Here is a 16,561-nt window from a genome sequence, read left to right as displayed (position 1 = left end):
AGTTTTGTTCAGTGGCAGCTTTGGCTTAACTAATGTAGCACAGAGGGTTAATGTGCCTACTGCAAAGAACGTGTAACATGCATTTTAGAAAAGCAGTATTTTATGTGCATAGGTTCGTGGTTACTGCTTTTGTCACAGAGATTATTTTGTTACTGTGCACTTCATAAGTGGCAATCGAAATCTAGCAGAGGGAACTATAAACTGTCATCAAAGAGCTGCTTGCAAACTGCATGGTACCAGTTAGTAACTTATGTTTTTGCCCAGTTATTCATTATCCTGATGCTGCTAAAAAGATTTATTTGGGCGGAAATACATTTTTAATGTTACTAGCCACTGTGTTATGTTCTGAATCCTGAGTTTGTGCTTTTCCAGACCAAGCACTCTTTAAAAATGCCAACCAGTATGAATGACATGTGAACCTTGTAGTCCCCTTTACCTTATGTAACATTTTATATACACACTGATTTACATGTATGATTCAATGTCTCTATATGTGTGTGATGTAAAGTGCTCTGACATCCTACAATGGTATGTAAATGTAAATGGTATGAGAGATGCTATAAAATAAATGACATACATGTGACAGAGGGTCAGATGTACATTCCGTTTTTATATGCGCAAATGGGTTTGTGAACCCATTTGCGCATGCAAAAACCTATTGGGCCATGTACATAGCCTATTTCGCCAGTCGCAATTTGTTTGCGACTCGCTAAATAGGTTTTGCAACTTGCTATTTGGAAGGGGCATTCCCTTCCAAATAGCGAGTCTCAAAACCATATACAAATGTTTTTCGGTCGCAAAACACTTGCAATTACCACCTACTTCAAGTAGATGGTAATGCATTCGCAAATGGGAAGGGGTCCCCAGGGGACCCCTTCCCCTTTGCAAATGCATGCAAAATAATTTTTTAAGGGCAGGCAGAGGTCCCAGGGACCTCTGCCTGCCCTTAAAAAATGAAACAAACGTTTCATTTTCTTTTTTTAAAAATGCATGGTAAACGGGATGCATTTTTTTTAAAACTGCTTTATTTAAAAGCAGTCCCAGACATGGTGGCCTGCTGAGGCCAGCAGGCCACCATCCCTGGGAGGGCGGGCATTTCCAATGGGCTCGCAAATTGCGAGAGGCTCGTTAATATTAATGAGCCCCGCAATTTGCGACCCCATTGGGAATCCCAAACAGTGTTAAACACAATGTTGTACATTTCATTTAGCGACTCAATTTGCCACTTGCATTGTGTCGCCAATTGCGAGGCGCTAAATGAAATAGTCGTACATCTGGCCCCAAAATCCTTAGTACTTTGAGTATTTGTTTTGTATGAACACGTGTGGTTTTTTTTTAATTACTGTTTTAATATTTGAAATTTAACTCATACAAATTGCTTGGGGGTCCCCGGCTTCCAGTGGTGACTCAATGGGGGTCCTCAGGAGTCAAAAGTTTGGGAACCACTGCTCTAGGCTATCAAATACTCACCCAAAATCGTATAGCCAATAAAGGAGGTGGTCTAGCTGTTGTATTCAGGCAAACAATACATATCACTAAAATTGACATCTCCATAAACAATTGTGAAGCTCTTCTAACAAGATGCAATCCTACACTCTCTTCCTCCTGTAACTTCCTGCTCCTTTACAGAGCTCCACCTAGCAAGGCAACATTCCCAGACGCACTTCTAGACACAGTTTCAAACCTGATAACAATACACTCCAACCTATGCGTTCTGGGTGACCTTAACATTTGGTTTGATAAACCCAATAATTATGGATCTATATATTTATCACTGTCTTCTAATTTAGCATTTCCAATGCACTACCCTATTTCTCAGCCTATACTTCGCTCAATATATTTTCTAGTTCAACCTTCTGACTCATCTCAAACTTCTTCTACTACTCCTTCCAATGCACTACCCTATCTCTCATCCTATACATTTATTTATTTATTATTTATTTAGAGGTTTTCTATAGCGCTAACAAGACCCGAAGGTATCAGAGCGCTTCACAGTAGTGGGCATGAAAAAGAGAACAACATGAAACAAACCCAATAAAAGCAATCGGCGACAGACAATTTGGAAAGAAGAAAAGTTCGGACAGCAGGGCTTCTCAGTACTGGATTCAACAATACCGCATGGATTCTGAGACGTTTGCAGCTCCAAGTTATCCATAACCAAGGGAGCGGATCAGGCACAAGGATTTAAGTTGGCTCTTGAATTCTGCATAGGACGGTAGAGTTCTGATGTGCGGGGGGATGGCGTTCCATATTTTGGGGGCATTTCCTGAGAAAGAGCAGTCCGCAGTTCTCTTCCTTCTGGTTTTTGGTAGGATGAGCAGCAGGGAATTAGAGCTTCTCAAGTTTCTGGCTTGGCCTGCTTTTTTGAGCTTGTTAGCCAGGTATTCCGGTTTGCCGGTGTGGAGGGCCTTGTGGGTTAGGCAGGCCGTTCTGAAGGTACTTCGCATTTCCACAGGGAGCCATTCGAGTTCTTTGAGAGCCGGGGAGATGTGATCATATTTTTTGCAGCCTGTGATCATTCTTGCTGCCGCGTGAAGTGTTGTTTTTAGTGGAGCCAGGTGGGATTTGGGGATGCCTGTTAGGATTGAGTTCCCATAGTCCAGTCTTGATAGAACTAGAGATTGCGTGGCTAGTTTGAGGTCCTTGTTGGGAATGAAAGGTTTAATTTTGTTCAAAAGTCTGAGGTTGAAGAAAGCGCTTTTCGCCGAGTTCTTAATGTGATTTGACAGGGTTAGTTTAGGGTCTAAGGTGAAGCCCAGGGATTTAACGGAGTCGGCTAGCGTGAGGTTACCCTTGAGAGCATCGATCGACTTTAGCCACTCGGTGATTTGAGGGTTATCTTCTTTGTTTGAGATGAGGAGTGTTTCTGTCTTATCGGGGTTGAGTTTCAGGTGATTCTTTGTCAGCCAGTCTTGAACTTCATTTAGGACATCGTTGAGTCTCTGGATGTCTTTAAGAGAGGAGATTTCCAGGTAAATCTGCGTGTCGTCCGCGTAGAGGTGGAAGTTGATGTTGGCGTTCCTGAGTAACTTAGCGAGTGGTTCCATGTAGATGTTAAAGAGCTGGGGGGAGAGCACCGATCCTTGAGGGACACCCTTGTTGACTTGCTGGGTATCGGAGGTGAAGTTCTTGATTTTTATTAGTTGCGAACGGTTGTGTAAAAAGGAGGAAAACCACTTGAGAACTACCTCGCCAAGGCCGGCTCTTTCTTGAAGAGTCATGATGAGGAGCTTGTGGTCCACCGTGTCGAACGCTGCTGAGAGATCAAGGTGTATGAGGAGGCAGCACTTGTCAGCGTCAAGAGATCCATGGATGTCGTCTATGATGTTCAACATCGCAGTTTCAGTGCTGCGGCCTTGTCTGAAGCCAGATTGGAGGGGGTCCAGGAGATTGATGTTGTCCAGGTGTTGCGTCAGTTGCAGGAGTACACAGCGTTCAAGTGTTTTCGAGAGTAAAGGGAGGTTAGATATTGGTCTGAAATTGTTCAAGTCAGTTGAGTCGAGACCGGGTTTTTTCAGGAGAGTAGTGACTTGTCCCATTTTTAGACAATCGGGGACCACACCGCTTTGTAAGGAGCTGTTTATGATTCTTCCCCAGATGGGCGCTAAGGTAAGCTTCATTTGTTTGATTAAAGATGGGGGGATGGGGTCTGAGATGTGTGCTGAAGGTTTGGAGGTCGAGATCAGCGCGATTATCTCAGTTTCCTGGACGGGGCGAAAGCTTAGCCAGGGGGAGGGAAAGGAGTCGGATGGGAGTGCCACTGGGGAGGTCGAGTAGCTCTTCTGGAGGTGTGGGTTGTTGATGTCTAGAGATAGTTCGATTTTTTGGACTTTATCGTTGAAGAAGTTGGCAAAGTTGTCACAGAGTTCTTTGGAAGCCTGAATACATCTATCAATATATCCTCTACATCCACTCTCTCATTTATCCTAAACCCCATACCACTACTATGATTGCCAAAATAACCCTTTCTAGACTCTCTCCTACTCTACCCCTCCTTGCATCATCTGACACCTCTTTTACTATACCGATCCCCTAAAACAAACATTTCTAAACTCTTTCCTCTGAGTCCTCCCCTCCAAAACTCCTTTTTAATCATCCAAAAGCCTCCTCTTATTGCTAAGACCTAAAAAAATAATCTTTCACTCTTTTATCCATCCACTATCCTTTTCAATCGAAATTAACAGACTAACATGTTCACTTCTCAAATTCCATGCCCCTAAATTAAAAAAAATCATGTATCAAAAGTTATTATTTATTACATATAGTAAAAACATCTAGAACAGTTACGCTCAAGGCAAGGTGCTGGTATACAAACAAAACATATCACGAACCAGACAAGTGGCAAACAAAGAAATACACATTACAATAAAGGAACAACATGAACAAAAATAATGTGTCCTTTTATATTTTTGGCCACATAGGCGTTGACGGTGTTTCAACCACTGTATAGCTACACAGTCATCATCAGGACTTTCATTTCCCTTGAGCGTTACAAGTCTGTATGGTAAAGAAATATATATTGTACAATTACTAATAGTAGATTTCTTCGAAAGAAAAGGCTTCCATAACAGAAAAGACTTTAAAGGAAACCACCAAGTGATACAGCAGCAACAGGAGAACCACAGATTAAGAAACTCCTAGGATCATTCTCCAACCCAGTGCAACTAAAGATAATATACATGCCACCACCAAGCTACAAGGATGCACAAGAAAAAGCACACATCACTTGTATAAAAACAATCCAACCAACTTTCATTGAAGGTGATCCACAAGAATTCTAAGGGTTACTGAAACAGAAAAAAACATAATCAAACTCAATTCCACGATTCAGATCGGAACTGTACATGCAACCATTCAAAGGTAGGGGAACTTACAAACCGTGGCAAATGTTGCTTGGACAAGTCTCACTGTAGGACAATTAACTATCTGTCCATTGTATCCAGGGGTAAAATTAAAAACTCCAGGGTATTTCCGCCCAATCAATCGACTAAAAAAGAGTAAAAGAAAAACAAACTCATGGCCTCCGCAATTTCAATGTCAGTAGCCTATATTTATTGTAATTTATTTATAAACAGGGGAAATTCTGCACGATTCATTGTGCTGCAATACATGTCAGCCAAAAGTATCCAGTGCTGTAACTGTTTTAAGATATGTTGCTGCAATAGCATATATATCCTTAATTCATCCAAGTTGGCCAAGCTATCATGTCAGCAAAAAATTATCCAGTGCTGTAACCATTTTAAGATATGTCGCAGCAATAGCATACATAAGGACACAAGTTAACCAAGCTATCGAAAAAACCCTTGGTTTTTAGAAAAAAACTTTTCTAAGAACTGAACGACAAGCCACGCTATCAAAAAGGCTCCGCTGTTACATCTTGTTCATAAAAAGACTAACAAGGGCATTCCCACCGTCTTGTGCCTGCATTTCCCATAGCTGTAAGCAATGGGAAATACATATGGGAAGTTAAAGAGAATTAGCATTCTAAGCTGTAGCATAGTTTAAATGCTGAGAAACATTGCTCCATTGCTTCTTACCGGCTACATTTGTGATTCCGCGAACACCGTTCGGAACGTCGTTTAGGCTTGCAAAATGCACTGCAAAGTATTTATCCGGAAGTGAGTCAGAGTGGGAGGGCATAGACCTAAAGGAAGGACCATGACTTGCATGTACATGGCCAGGACAAACCCATGTGCGCCAGCTTAATGTGGAAAGGCGTATATAATCTCAAACTACTAGATGTCCACAGTGCAGACGGGAATAAAGCCCAAATTCATACAATGGCTTAAGTACATATTACAGAGAGAGTCCCCATCAGCTGTACATCTCCAATATCGGATATTTCATAATATAAAAATTCCGCCATACACTGTCATAGGCTAACAAGCATTTACAATGCAATGGTCTCTTCTTTGTTAAAAGTTAGAGCTATTGGCATTGCAAATGTCATTTTTTTCATTTATTGTTTTTTTTTTTTAAACTGATAAATATATGGTATTGTCATTTACAATGGCAATAGGTAAGCATTAGAGAGAAATAGCGTAATCTCTCATAAATGCGAGACCTATTGCATTTGCACCCACACATACACACACACAGACACACACACACACACACCCAGAGCCCACACACACACACAGAGCCCCACATACACACATAGCCCCCCCACACACACACAGAGCCACACACACGCTAGCTCTAAAGTAATTGAAGTGCTGATCTTCTATACCTAGTTTTAATACTCTTAACAGACCCTGGGCAGAGTCTCCTCACCAGGCCAGCTGGAACGATACCACACTGCCTGGAAGCTAGAGGGGTAAAGCGCAGTCAGGAGATACACGAAGAGCAGATGTAAAGAAAGGAGCAACCTTATAACATCCACTACCTGGGCAAGGTCAATTATCGTCGACCAGGGGGAATAAGGTATCTGCCCAGCATTATAGGTCTGCGAGCCGCTGCCGAAACACGAACAAAGACAGCAGCTCTGACTGGTGTACCACATCATTAGGCTGAAAACTGTGGGGTCTCAGAGGAATGTGGTCAATGTGGGTACGAGCATGTCAAAAACACGCACTGAGCCCCTCTTATTTGCTTTGTACGTGGAACCTTTAGCGCAAAAAATACGGGACAACCCTCACATTACGGGGATGTCTTTCGGCAACGAACCCCACGTGGTGAGATTGTACGCGGACGACATAATCGCCGCGTTGGACCGTCCATCCAGCTCCATACCGGCGTTCCTGGCGGAGTTGGAGCAATTCGGTGCGGTGTCAGGTTTCAAAGTTAACCAGGGGAAATCCCTGATCCTACCCCTGGGAAGCCATGCTCTTCCTAATAGCCCGTCACCTACCTTCGGCTGCAAATTACGTACCACTGCTCGGCTTCCGTACCTGGGGATCACCCTGACCTCTTCCACGATCTCGACGGTCAATCATAATTATTCTACTTTATCATCCCAGATCCGGGCCGACCTCGCGCGCTGGTCGAAGCAACCCCTCTCCCTACTTGGCAGGATTGCGGCGGTGAAGATGTCGGTCCTACCCAAGATATTATACATTTTTCAGACCCTCCCGGTATCCCCGCCTCCGGGAATGCTAGCTGACCTCCAACACGACATTCACCAATTTGTGTGGGAGAAGAAACGCGCCAGACTACATAAACGAGTAGCGCACAGGACTGTGGACGAGGGCGGCCTTGGGATCCCGAATCTACTGCAATACTTCCAAGCCTCGCAAATCCGATATCTGGTGGAATGGTACCGACCCGAATCAGAGAAGAGATGGCTTTTTCAGGATAGGGCAATGGCTCAGACCTCTTTGTGGAAGGTACCGTTTCTTGCTCGCCAGCATAGACCGCGCTATCTCCTCCGCTCCCCTATCACTCGGACCACTATGGCAACCTGGGACATGGTGGCGGTCAAACGGGGCCTCACGACCTTCCCGTCTCCACTTACCCCTCTCTTTGATAATCCCGCATTCCCACCTGGCACGGACGCTCGAGCTTTCCTGCAATGGCGTGATACACCTTGCCGATCGGCCGGCCACCTCTTTGATCTGGAGGGGTTTCTCTCTCTCGCTGACATTTCGCAAGCCTACGGAGTGGATAAACCACGCATGTTTCAATATTTCCAAATTCGCCACTGGCTCTTGCAACCAGAAGTTGCCCCCTTGGTCGGCCGGCAAATGACGCCGTTCGAGCGCTGGCTTGTGTCCAAAGACTCAGATAAACATCTTGTCTCAGACCTTTATCGGATGCTCTCCCCTGCTGCCGACCCTGCTAAAACTGCTGGCCAGCGACGATGGGAAACCGAACTCGGGAGAACTCTCTCCTCAATAGAATGGAACCACATACACTATAGAGCCGCCCACACTACCCGCAATACCAAAGCTAGGGAATCGGCGATAAAACTGGCGATCTATTGGCACCTAACCCCTGCGAGACTCAACCAGGGTAACCCGACCCGAAGTGCGCTGTGTTGGAGGGGCTGTGGCAGCCGGGGCACGCTAACTCACCTCCTATGGGAATGTCCCGCCCTGCAGGAATATTGGAAGGCTGTCTTGGACGACATTGACTCCACATTCGACACTGAAATTCCACGCTTCCCAGCTTACACACTCCTAGGGCTCCCTAATGCGCTTATGTTCCCCTTGAGATCAGCTCGCGGCAAACGGATGGGCATCGCTATGCAGGCGGCGTCCCAACACATCCTGTCGCTCTGGGGCTCCACCACCTCTCCCACCCACACAGGCTGGTTGCATAAGTTGTGGTTCACGTTAGGCATGGAACGGATTCAGGCTACGCTCACACACACGCCTGACTCATTCCGAACCACTTGGCAACCGCTCCTGACGTTGCTCTCCAGGGAATTCCATGAAATCACTTGCCCAAAGTACCTTCGCATCCTACGCCTTACGGACTGCATGGTGGACCACAAGCGACCGAAGGCACCCTGATACACTTGGACTAGCTATAACACACACGATCACTATGGAAGAATGGCGTACTGGTAGGGGCGGGGGGAGGGTGTTTGAGTTGGGTGTTGGGGGCGTTTTTTTTTTTAAGGCTGGCCTTTTTATTTGCTGCTCCGATTAGGGGCTCTTCTCGATCTCCGGACATCGCCTCTCCATCTGGGCATGTTCACCCTGCTCACCTAACGCTTCTAAGAGAAGACGTGTTTGTCTGTCTCGCTTGCCTTTCTTGCCTGCTGATTGTCTATTGCCATGCCATGCCTGTTTCTTCTGTTTCAAAACTCAATAAACATACTTTGACATTAAAAACACGCACTGAAAAGTTGCATGAACTAGGGTGCCGCCCGACTGGTCTAGGCTGTTCCCTAATGGCATCCCGAATATGCTAAAACCCGAGACATCATACCTGTGCAAGTCAGGAAGGATGGCTTCACAATGAAAATAGTTGCACTGCAAATAGGCAGCACTTGAGCTGGGCTGCAATCCAGACTCCAGCCAGCACAAACGAGGGCCGGAATACGAGCAGGTAACCCCAGAAGCTTACCCTGAGACCAGCATCCCGTTCAGTCCTCCGTTGTGGCAAGCTGGATGAGCAGAGAAAACCCGGAGCAGAAGTGAAAGATGTCAGCAGGGTGTGGGAGGTGCACGCCCCTGGTCATCACAACTGCACCCACAACTCCAGTTTAAACCTGATAAGACAACAAAGCGTTCTGGGCCGCATGCACCTTACCGGAAACCCCTGAACGCCAAGGGGCCGACCAGCTAGACCGACCGCGCAATGCCCAACATGCAACTGGGGAACTGACTCACAGCATGTGCTCCCGCAGCAGCGAAGAGGGCGCGAACGAAAACTACGCACTGGTCCCGCCCGAGCTCCACAATGCAGCGCCCGTGCAAGCTGGGCCAGAAACAAGGTGTTTGGCACCTTCCACACAACATGCAGCGCCCTGGATGAGCCAACAGCACGACGAGGTCACTGCTGTCACGACGCAGCGCAACCCGGGAGAAGACCGCTCCCTTAATTGTGGTGTCATAACACTACAGTAATCACACCACCTTGTGGCCTTCTTAGCTGCAACCATTTCAAGTTTAAAGCTGTGACCAACTGCCCCCACCCGACTGGACTATACTCGTAGGTCAAAGACTGTCTCACCTACGGCTATCAGCACTCCCGTTCTGCGTGCTGCATCCAGTGGTGGGCAACTGCTGCTGACCCGTAGCGCAAATGCTGCCTGGAACGGAAGAACCACGTGCAGACGCATGGCCACTGGGTACATTGGGAAAAAGTTGGACGGCTGAGGAACAAAAGGTCCTCCAATACTGGTCGTCCCTCAAACAATGCGACTCACTCCTAACATATTAGCTACGCATGGGATTGGCTGTCCGCGAAAAGGTGGAAAACTAAATCCATGAGCACAAGCATCGACATCGTGGCGCTCATCCCCTATTCATGCCCCTAGATGCTGCCGGGTGACCACTATGCCCAGCTCCTGCAAAGAAAGCAAATTGCAGACTTATATAGCGCGAACTTGACCCGAAGGTGCTTAAAATGAGCTCTGGTCACTCACACGCTCAGGCACAGGGAGACTAAGTGATTTACCCAGAATCACCCGATGTGGACACGACCCCGAGGCTCGAACTCTGGTTTCCAGCACCCTAGACGACACTCTAGCCAACGGACCACATCCTTTCCCCGAGAAGTTACTCTAGCAGCTCAGCACATATACCCGGGCACCACTGTGAAACAAAAGCGCCCAGAAAATGGAGTGTGAATCGGAGGAGCAACTTCACCTCCTACATGCTGAATTCTGGTAATAGCACTTAGACAGCGTGTGCAGCCTGATGTGCTACTACTGTCGCCACATAGTGGGTAGGAACAACCCCAAAAATGAGCCACTATGTTAGAGTCTCCCTAAATTGTTTAATATGCAACGTGCAACCAACCCCCCCCCCCTGCGGCCTGGTGAGAAAGATCCAGCAGAAAACGGACAAGAGCAAGCCAGCGAAGTGTGTGCCCGGGCACAAAATGTAACAATAGACCGCCGTAGAGGCCTAGCGCTGCGTGTTACAGGAGACGATCATCCGCAAAGACAGGCACCGGGTCATCCCTATGGGGCCCAGTGCAAATTTGGTACTACCCAGGGGCGTGGGCATGGAGATCGCGGCTCGCCTGAGAAACCAGGAGGGTGCGCGGGAGTGAATCGGTTAAAGGGGGAGAGGTGAGTTTCAAACCACTTGCCGGCCACGGGATGCACCAGAGATCAGCGCAGGCGCACCTTAACGTCCGAGGCAGGAGCCCACCCGGCGCTGCCGAACTATGGAGGGCTCCCAAATCCCCACTTTCCCGCACACAAAGTCCCTCCAGTGTTCGGCCTGTCGTTACAGGGGGTTTTGCAATTCATGTTTTACTTACAAGGATTAGATATTTTCAATAAACATTTGAAAATGTATTATTGTCTCTTCTCTTTGTAAATCCTTGAACATGCAAACGTGACAAACGAAAGGGTTAGATCTGTTTCCGCAAATTCCTTGGGAATAAGAATGGTCATGTTTGAAGTTTCTAACAGCATATATAACCCTGGAGGTTTAGTAGTTTGGATCCAATACTGTGATCTAGCCAAACCAACATTTACTGATGATATAAGAAGACTTGAGGCCTGATTACGAGTTTGGCAGTCCGCCTGCCCGAACACCACAGCTGCAGTGCTTCTGGTCTCCAGACTGCCGTATTACTAGTTGACCATTTGGCCTGTGAATTGACTGAGGCAGTCTTGCGGCGTTTGGCAATGAATTTCTATATCTATTGATGCGTGCGTGTACATTTTGACTGCGCATGTCGAATGTACATATATGCATGATACATGTGGAAAAATACCACCCACTTATTGCTGGATTCTGGCCCATATGTGGCCAGTCCAGTCAATGGGTATATAGGACAAAAAGGACTTACCTGTAGATCCCTGCAAACAGGGACGTATTCCGAGGGGTGAAGATGCTTTTCTGAAGGGAGGCCCGAGAGAAAGGGATCCACATCGATCTCTGATGGGAAGAACAGGAAAGTGGTGACTATACACCACAAATTCTTTGTTTCTGCTGACCCGAAGATGGCGGTCCCACCACTGCCGTCAGCTTGTCTGAAAGCCAACTCATAATTCAAACGGTGGTGAAGCTCCTCAGTACCACCGCAGGATAGCTGATTTACCGGGACCCGGGCAGTCGGCGGTGTGCTTGCGGTGTCGGCAATTCAGCTGCGTTCGTGGCAATCGCCATCCGCATATCTCATAATAAGCAATCCGACTGCCAAACTCACAGCAGTCAGTAAGGCAGTTCGCAGACCACCAAACTCGTAATAAAGCCCATAGTCTCTATATTATGAAGTTTTGTTGATCTAATACAAAGTCCTACTAGATTTGTGGGAACCGTACTACAGATCTAGGTGTACTTTGGGGTGTAGCACTATGTAGAGTAAAGATACTCCCAATATTTTACCCATAGCCCCTCTTTGTTCTTCAAATCTAACTTTATGTGTTATTATTTATTTGATTTGGACGAATGAATAAACTTACAGCATCTTACTACTGTTTCTTACTAAATATAACAACTCATGCACTGAAGGGTCATTAGGTGCTTCTCAGTGCTCCCAGGAATTCCCACAGTAAGTGCAGGGTTCACAGGAGAGGAGCGCAGAAATCAGTCAAGGAACCTGAAGCAAATGCTCCACTCAAGTGGAAAAGCACCAATGAATCCCTTTTTTCATGGAGAATATATGCACAATCAGGTTCACACCCTTTTGTACTTGTGTTTTTTATACATAGCACTTTGTTATAACTAACTTCACTGCAGTTGCATAGGAATTTAAAAAAGTAGGTTATATTACCCAACTAAGTAGATTTGTATCAGTCACATTACAAAGACGAGAGTGGCTGATAAAAGATTGCTTATTGTTATGTTCAGGTCTAATCATCTTGCAAACAAACTGCAGGATAATTAACCTACTCACTTTTTTCTTTTAGTATTTTCTTTGGTACATCCGTTGCAATCTTAACATTCATTAAAAACTGTTTTCTATCATTTAACAAATATTTAAGATTTAGGATGATGATACGTTGCAGTGCAATAGCATCCTGGGGCTTTTGTCATACTTGGCTATGAGGAAGTCAGTTCTCACAGTGAACATGGATATGCTGTGTCTGGTAGACACCTAGAAAAATGTAACACATAAGAACTGGTTGCCTATATGAATACGACTGTACTTGGGGCCTGATTACAACTTTTGGCAGAGCGGTGGTGTGGCGATGCAAACTGCTGTGCTACCACTCCTCGAAAGGTCACCCCGCCTGCCCGCCCACCGGATTATGACTTTTAAGTGGTCAGGCAGGCGGCATGGCTGTCCCGTGGCGCTCCTCCTTCAAAGGCAGCTGTGCCTTTGAAAAAGGCACAGCAATGGGACCACACTACAAGGTTCCTGTGTGGCATGGACTCAAAGGTCCATGCCGTGCAGTAACCTGTGTTCATTCACATGGGGGCACATGTTATGCCCCCCTGTGGGCATCCACATGCGGTAAAGGGACCTTGGGCCCGTACGGCCCCCTTTGTTTCCTCACCACCAGGGTTTTCATGGCCATGAAAACCCTGGCAGAGAGGAAACTCATAATACGGTGATCCCACCAAGCATATTGCTGTCTCAGGACCTCTGCACCACCTCCAGGGATCAGTGTTTCCCTGGCAGCGGCCCCAGGGTGGTCCAGCCAGCCAAATCGTAATCGGGCGGTTGGACCGCCAGTGTGGCTGTGGCTGGACCGCCACTACCGCGCCACTACAAGTCCGGCAGTCCTCGGACCACCTGACTCATAATAGGGCCCATAGTGATTATATTTCCCAGCATCATTATACCTCCCTCGAAGGAGACTGAGCATGTCCATTGAAATTCACACTTGTGACATTAACTTCATATAGAGATATTTATTTGGGCATGGCAGGCTTTGCAACATCATTTTGGTTTGCATTCAGTTTTTGATCTGAGGAGTCAGTCTGATAATGTTTTACTGCCTTTGAGTCATTCTTATGTTGTCCTTATCAATTTAAGTCCTCAATTTAAAAAGACGGATAGTGGCATCGGAAGTTGCCACCCTGCAGTTGGAGGTAACAACAAAAGAGCTTAGACATTGTTCTTATGGGTGCCATATATTAACAAACATACTTAAATATTCTTCTGGTATGAATTTGACAGCAGGATGCATGGTACAAAAGAAACTTTAAGCTATACAACCTTTGTAAATAACACTTTGTTACAGATAATTCACTTATAAATTCTATTCCACTAGTATGAAAAAAACTGAATGCCTATGACAATGTGTGCCCAAGCATTTTGAAGAGAATATTTTACTACTTGAATCCTTGCACTTCAATATGTCTTTCTGGTGTTGCTTACTATTTTTCAGAAAAGGTGGCTCTGTATTTATCTCCGACCTAGAGCATGGATTCGGCTTTGTGGCACAGGAGCCTTGGATACAGTTTTCCACAGTGAAAGAGAACATCCTGTTTGGAAACAGGTTCAATGCCAGTTTCTACCAGCAAGTGGTTGAGGCCTGTGCACTGACGGATGATCTTAGTGTGAGTAATAGCCCAGATGAATGCAGCATACTATATGTCATAGATACATGAAATCACTGACTTGTAAATGACTGAGTAGTGGCAATGGTCATGCCAGCTGCATGGCTCTTTGATTCTCATTTTTTCCTCATTGTTGTGGGTGACTTCTATACCTGGATAGGTATACCAGCCTTAGCTATCCTGGTTCCGTTTCAACCTTACTAATTATGATACACCTCCAGTCACATTTGTAGGTAAGGATGTGCTCTGGACATTTTTCTGTATTAAATTCAGACACTCAAAAAAAACTCCCTCGTGAAAATTTCTTTCATAAATTCAATAATTTCTTTTGAGTCTGCTTTGGGTACAAATTTGACTTCAGACCACTAAGAATAATAGTCTATTAGAACGATAGCTAACTTGGTCTGGTGGGGGGCAAGGTGTGGAATAGTCCAAAACATCAATGCCCAACTTTTCCCATGGAGACTCTGGAAGGGGTATGGGAGTGAGTGGGGGATTGGTCGTGCAGAGGTTTTTATCGCAACTGGCACAAATGGTGCATTCTAAAACTAGAGCATCAATGTCTCTATCCATTTTGGGCTACAGAAAGTACTCACGAATCCTACGTTTGGTAAGTGTGGCACCCAGGCGTCCCTCGTGCGCCTTGGTTAAGATCGTATTTCAAATGTTAACGGAGGAACTATTTTATCTACTCTGAAGACTAGACCATCTTCTAGCGATAGTTTATTTATTTATTTATATCATTTGTTAAGCGCATGAATCACCCCAAATGGGGTATCTCCGCACTGAGGGCGTATAGAGGTAGGACATGCAGTGTTTAAAAAAGCAAGGTTTTTAGTTTTTTCCAGAAGCCTAGATAGTTAGTGGAGAGACGGATATCCAGGGGTAATTAATACGGGAGTACTGTTGCGTAGACATGCATGGCTACGCATCTCTGGGTTCAAGCCAGAAGTACAGGCCAGTATCTTAAATCAACCCTTTGACCAGCAACATCTCTTTGGTCCAACAGTTGATAATGCACTAGAGAAAATTAAAAAAGATACAGATACGGCAAAATCCATGGTAGCCTTACAAACTCAGACCCATCGAGCGTCCTTTTGTCGCTCCTCCTACAGGGGCGCCTCTAAGGGGTTTCAAACTGACAACACCTCCTCTTCTTATAAAGCGCCCACCCAAACCTCGCCCAGTAGAGGGTATTACAGAGGAGGATATACAGGTAACAACAATAGGGGTAGAGGCAGAGGCAACAACAACCGCAATGCCTCTACTCCCAAACAGTGACTTCCCTTCCATCCCCCCAGACTATTCCACTCCTGTTGGGGGGAGATTACAACAGCTCCTACCTGTCTGGAGCTCCATCACCACAGACAGGTGGGTAAGAAAAATAGTTCAGTCAGGTTATTGCTTGGAGCTCACTTCCACTCCTCCAACAATACCACCCAGACAACGTCCCATGTCACAGAAGCATCTCACACTCCTAAGACAAGAGGTTGCATCTCTACTGCAAAAGAATGCAATAGAACCAGTCCCAAAACACCACCAAAAGACAGGAGTTTACTCCCTATACTTTCTCATACCCAAAAAGGACGGGTCCCTCAGACCTATACTAGATCTAAGGCTCCTAAACCTTTACATACAATCTGACCACTTCATATGGTCACACTACAACAGGTTCTGCCGCTGTTAAAACAAGGCGACTTTCTTGCCACATTAGATCTCATGGACGCCTACTTCCACATTCCTATCTATCAATCTTACAGAAAGTACCTTTGATTTGTACTAGAAGGTCAACATTACCAATTCAAAGTACTCCTTTTCGGAGTAACTACAGCACCTCGAGTGTTCACAAAGTGTCTAGCAGTAGTAGCAGCACACTTAAGAAGGGACAACATTCATGTCTTCCCATACCTAGACGACTGGTTAATAAAATCCAAGTCATACCACCAATGTGTACAGCACACGCATCAGACCATCTGCTTGTTGCACAAGCTAGGATTTACAGTAAATCAAAAGAAGTCACACCTCCAACCATCCCTGTCTCAACAGTATCAAGGTGCGACAATAGATACCTCCAAAGCAATTGCATGCCCCAATCCAACTAGGATACAAAGTTTGCAAGCTCTTTTAAAAGAATTCCAGCCACAACACTTACTACCAGATCGAGTGTTCATGCAATTAATCGGAATGATGGCATCTTGCATATTCATAGTACCATACCCAAGACTACAAATGCGCCCCAAACAAGAGTGCTTAGCAAGTCAGTGGAATCAGGCTCAGCAACAAATAACAGATCTGGTGGTGGTGGACGACTGGACATATCGCTCTCTGCAGTGGTGGAACACCAAAAACCTTTCCAAGGGCCGGCCGTTCATAGAGCCTATTCCACAAGTGGTGCTAACCACAAACGCATCTCTCACAGGATGGGGAGCGCATTTAGAAGAACACACAGTACAGGGTACATGGGCACTGCAACAAAAGCT

The 16,561-nt window shown here is 45.8% G+C and overlaps 1 protein-coding gene across 4 annotated transcripts in view; it reads left to right on the top strand.

Moving 5' to 3' along the window:
- Nucleotides 1-16,561, top strand: part of LOC144762270 (ATP-binding cassette sub-family C member 10-like) — a 1,124,497-nt gene that overhangs the window by 734,743 nt on the left and 373,193 nt on the right. For all 4 annotated transcript variants that reach the window (XM_078647414.1, XM_078647412.1, XM_078647413.1 and 1 more), the window contains one exon: nt 13,910-14,081. In XM_078647414.1, coding sequence (XP_078503540.1) covers nt 13,910-14,081 — 172 coding nt within the window. The remainder of the gene's footprint in view (nt 1-13,909; nt 14,082-16,561) is intronic.

The sequence above is a fragment of the Lissotriton helveticus genome, chromosome 6 (assembly GCF_964261635.1).
Source record: "Lissotriton helveticus chromosome 6, aLisHel1.1, whole genome shotgun sequence".
Classification (NCBI taxonomy): domain Eukaryota; kingdom Metazoa; phylum Chordata; class Amphibia; order Caudata; family Salamandridae; genus Lissotriton; species Lissotriton helveticus.
The sequence above is the reverse complement of the archived record's forward strand: the minus strand, read 5'-3'. Positions and strand labels throughout refer to the sequence as shown.